This window comes from Limulus polyphemus, unplaced genomic scaffold (assembly GCF_000517525.1).
Source record: "Limulus polyphemus unplaced genomic scaffold, Limulus_polyphemus-2.1.2 Scaffold909, whole genome shotgun sequence".
Lineage (NCBI taxonomy): Eukaryota > Metazoa > Arthropoda > Merostomata > Xiphosura > Limulidae > Limulus > Limulus polyphemus.
Window position 1 is genome coordinate 253,790 of NW_013666519.1, and position 2,978 is coordinate 256,767.

Sequence of the window (2,978 nt, forward strand, 5' to 3'; positions counted from 1 at the left end):
AGTGTGCGGGTCATTTTAATTTATATAGTGCTCTGTGAACACAAATTAGTTAGCATAAATCAGTTAAATGACGAAAAATTAGTTGTCTATTTACTTGTGACCACTCGGTGTATATATATATTGTTTTTTCTTTTCTTTTTAGGAAGGCCCAACAGGCATAGAAAAAAGTTCCGAAAACTCGCTTACTCGAGTATGCCAAACGTGTACAGCGTGTGAGAGACGTGTGTCGAAAATACAACCTCAGCGGTACCTTCTCCTCATATAAAGATTTGACAAAAAGTGATGTCAGGTTTCTTGCTTTAAGAGCAACTTCAGAACCACTTTTAAAAATACGGACAAATCGTGATTTTAATATGTCTGCATGCTACAGTCTCAAAGCTGGTAGTACCAGTATTTTGACTTTTCTGTTCCAATTGCCAATAAACCGTGAAAAGTATCCCCAAAATCAAGACTTTCATATATCCAGCAGAACAGCATCCATGGTTCATAGCTTCCGTGATTATCAAAACAAATTTAGGGGTTACTTTCTTTTCACTTTTGTTCGTCACCCTTTTTCACGACTCGTATCCTTCTACCGGGATCGAATCCTCCATCATTATATGCTGAACAACACTCACCCTGTCCCTGGGCAACGTGATGTTTACATTAACCTTCCCACACCTCTCGAACATCTTCATGGACAGAAAATTTCATTTAGAAAGTTCATACATACCGTTATCAATTCAGATTTCCGAAACCTTTCCACATTTGACCACCACTGGGTTCCAATGTGGCGAATGTGTGCACCCTGTCACATCAATTATAATTTTTTTGGTAAGGTTGAAACTATGATGAATGATTTCAGCTATCTTAGCTCTCGTTTAGGCTTAACGAGAGAATTTAAGCAAGGTCAAAGTTTATTATGGCAGCATCAGAGTGCAAAGAGTAATGCATCCTCCGAGAGCATGATTCAAGAGTACATTGATCAACTAACTCATGAGGAGTCGAGCCAACTATACAAAATGTATCAGCTGGATTTTGAGCTATATGATTATCATTTTAAAAATTTTCGATGACATAACATGAAGTATCAGTTTACTAAATGAAATATGCTCAAGTAAAACGATATTTGCCAAAGTTATTTTAGAACACAATAATATAAATGACAGATTATGTTGACAATAAACGATAGTCAGTTTCTTTTCTCATAATTTTGGTATCACCGTCTTATAAACATATTCAAGATTATCAGTGAAAAAGTTGTTTTTCAAATGTTTGTTACAGTTTTGGAAAATATTAGTAGTATTTTGCCGTCTTTATACATAAACTATTTTCCTTATACGTAGAAGACTGACATCCAAGTTTCTAACCGAGTATTTTCTTCATAATAGACAATTAATATCTAGTTTTAATTCACCAACGCCATAAAATATAGGAATATGAGACAAAAACTGAACTCTTTTTGACATTTATGTTATCATTAACAGACAACTTTGCGTTAGTTTATTTAACAATAACAGGTGTGTAACAATCCATCTATAATAAATCCAATGCATTGCTTATCCCAAAACAACTAATTATTTGTAAGTTGTCTTTTTTTCTGAAGAGAGCAAACTTCTTAAACTTGCATTTAAAACTTTTGAATTGATAATACAGTAATACATACTAAAGCATCTGTACATTTAGACTGTCCACTTTGTTAAACAGTTGTTTTTAACAGATGGATACTTGTGAAAAGTTAATTATATAGCGATGATGAGTTTTATAATTATCTGGATTATGATGTATTATTTTAATAATTAGATGATTGTTTATTTGTGGTTTTTATTTGTCCTAAAATTAAGAGTTATTGGATTAGTGACATTTAAAAATCAATTTATGGTGGAAATTAACATTTAAAGATATGATAAATGTAAATAAAATTATGAAAGCTGGTAAAAGTTAGTAAAAAGTCTATAAAAGTCTTTAGACATCAATTTTTGAAGGGAAGATAATCATAGTTTATTATGTATACATTCTCGAATTATACTTTAAAATAATACTTACTTAAATCTCGCTATATAACAAAAATTGATGAATTGAAACTTCTGAATATGAAAATGGCAATTCGAATATTGGATCTGTGTAAACAGATGATATATAGCGTCTACCAATATGTAAATAATCACCCTACGATAATACAAATCGGCCATCTCCATCAGTCATATGCATAAATAAATCGTATTTTCAAGAGGTTGAATAGTGGGGAGGTTATTGAAACCGTTGCCATCTTGAAAATACACAACACCTTGAGGTCAGTTTTTTTAGCCTCAGCATAACGGCTCCAAGTTTTTCAAGTACAAATTTTTAATTCATAGGTCCGTCATCTCTTAACCGATTTGAGATCTAATTACAGTTTTGGACTCACTAGATCAAACCCTTTCGATTGCCTTATTTGATCACGCCCAAGGTTTCATAGATTAATTTACTATAATCCTGCCTAAAAAAATTTCAGTTTGAGGTTAGGCTGGTAGAGATCCTGATGAGTAATAAAATCGAATCAGGTAAACGCGTGCCCCACGCTTGGTACTGCTGGCGTACAAAAATTTGACTTATAAAAAGGAAAGGGGGGAAGGTCTCATAGACTAATTTACTCTAATCCTGCATAAAATAATTTCAAGTGCCGCGGCTATTGAAGATTCACTCTCGTTTCAGGTTATAATGTCATCATTCAGACATTAAGGGATCCAGCATATATATACACAGCGTGGTCACAAGTAAATAAACACCACCTTTTCAGAAAAAATGAAAATTTTCAGTAATATTCACATGAATTGATATATTTATACTTTAATTAATATCTACTAGATCTTCCTTTTGCTTCGTGGAGTTCGTTGCTCCTTTGGGGCATCGTTATATTGTGGGATTTTCGCCCACTCTTGCTTCAAAACTTGGAGTAGATCGCTCTTCGAAGTTGGTGTTTCTTGACTTGCCAGTCGAGTATGGCCCAGAGGTTTTTT

General features: G+C 33.3%; 2 protein-coding genes across 7 annotated transcripts in view; both read left to right on the forward strand.

Moving 5' to 3' along the window:
* The window catches only part of LOC106461176, a 72,133-nt gene that overhangs the window by 65,364 nt on the left and 3,791 nt on the right, over nucleotides 1–2,978 (forward strand). The window contains exon 15 of one of the 6 annotated variants that reach the window (XM_022388043.1): nucleotides 143–233. The exons of the other annotated variants lie outside the window; for them this stretch is intronic. The gene's annotated coding sequence lies outside the window, so the exon portion shown is untranslated. Of the gene's footprint in view, nucleotides 1–142; nucleotides 234–2,978 lie in introns of those variants that run through there. 6 annotated transcript variants of the gene reach the window in all.
* On the forward strand, nucleotides 329–1,556 carry LOC111086188 (carbohydrate sulfotransferase 11-like). Its single transcript, XM_022388045.1, has one exon. The coding sequence runs from the start codon at nucleotides 354–356 to the stop codon at nucleotides 1,053–1,055; it is 702 nt and encodes a 233-aa protein (XP_022243753.1). The 5' UTR covers nucleotides 329–353; the 3' UTR covers nucleotides 1,056–1,556.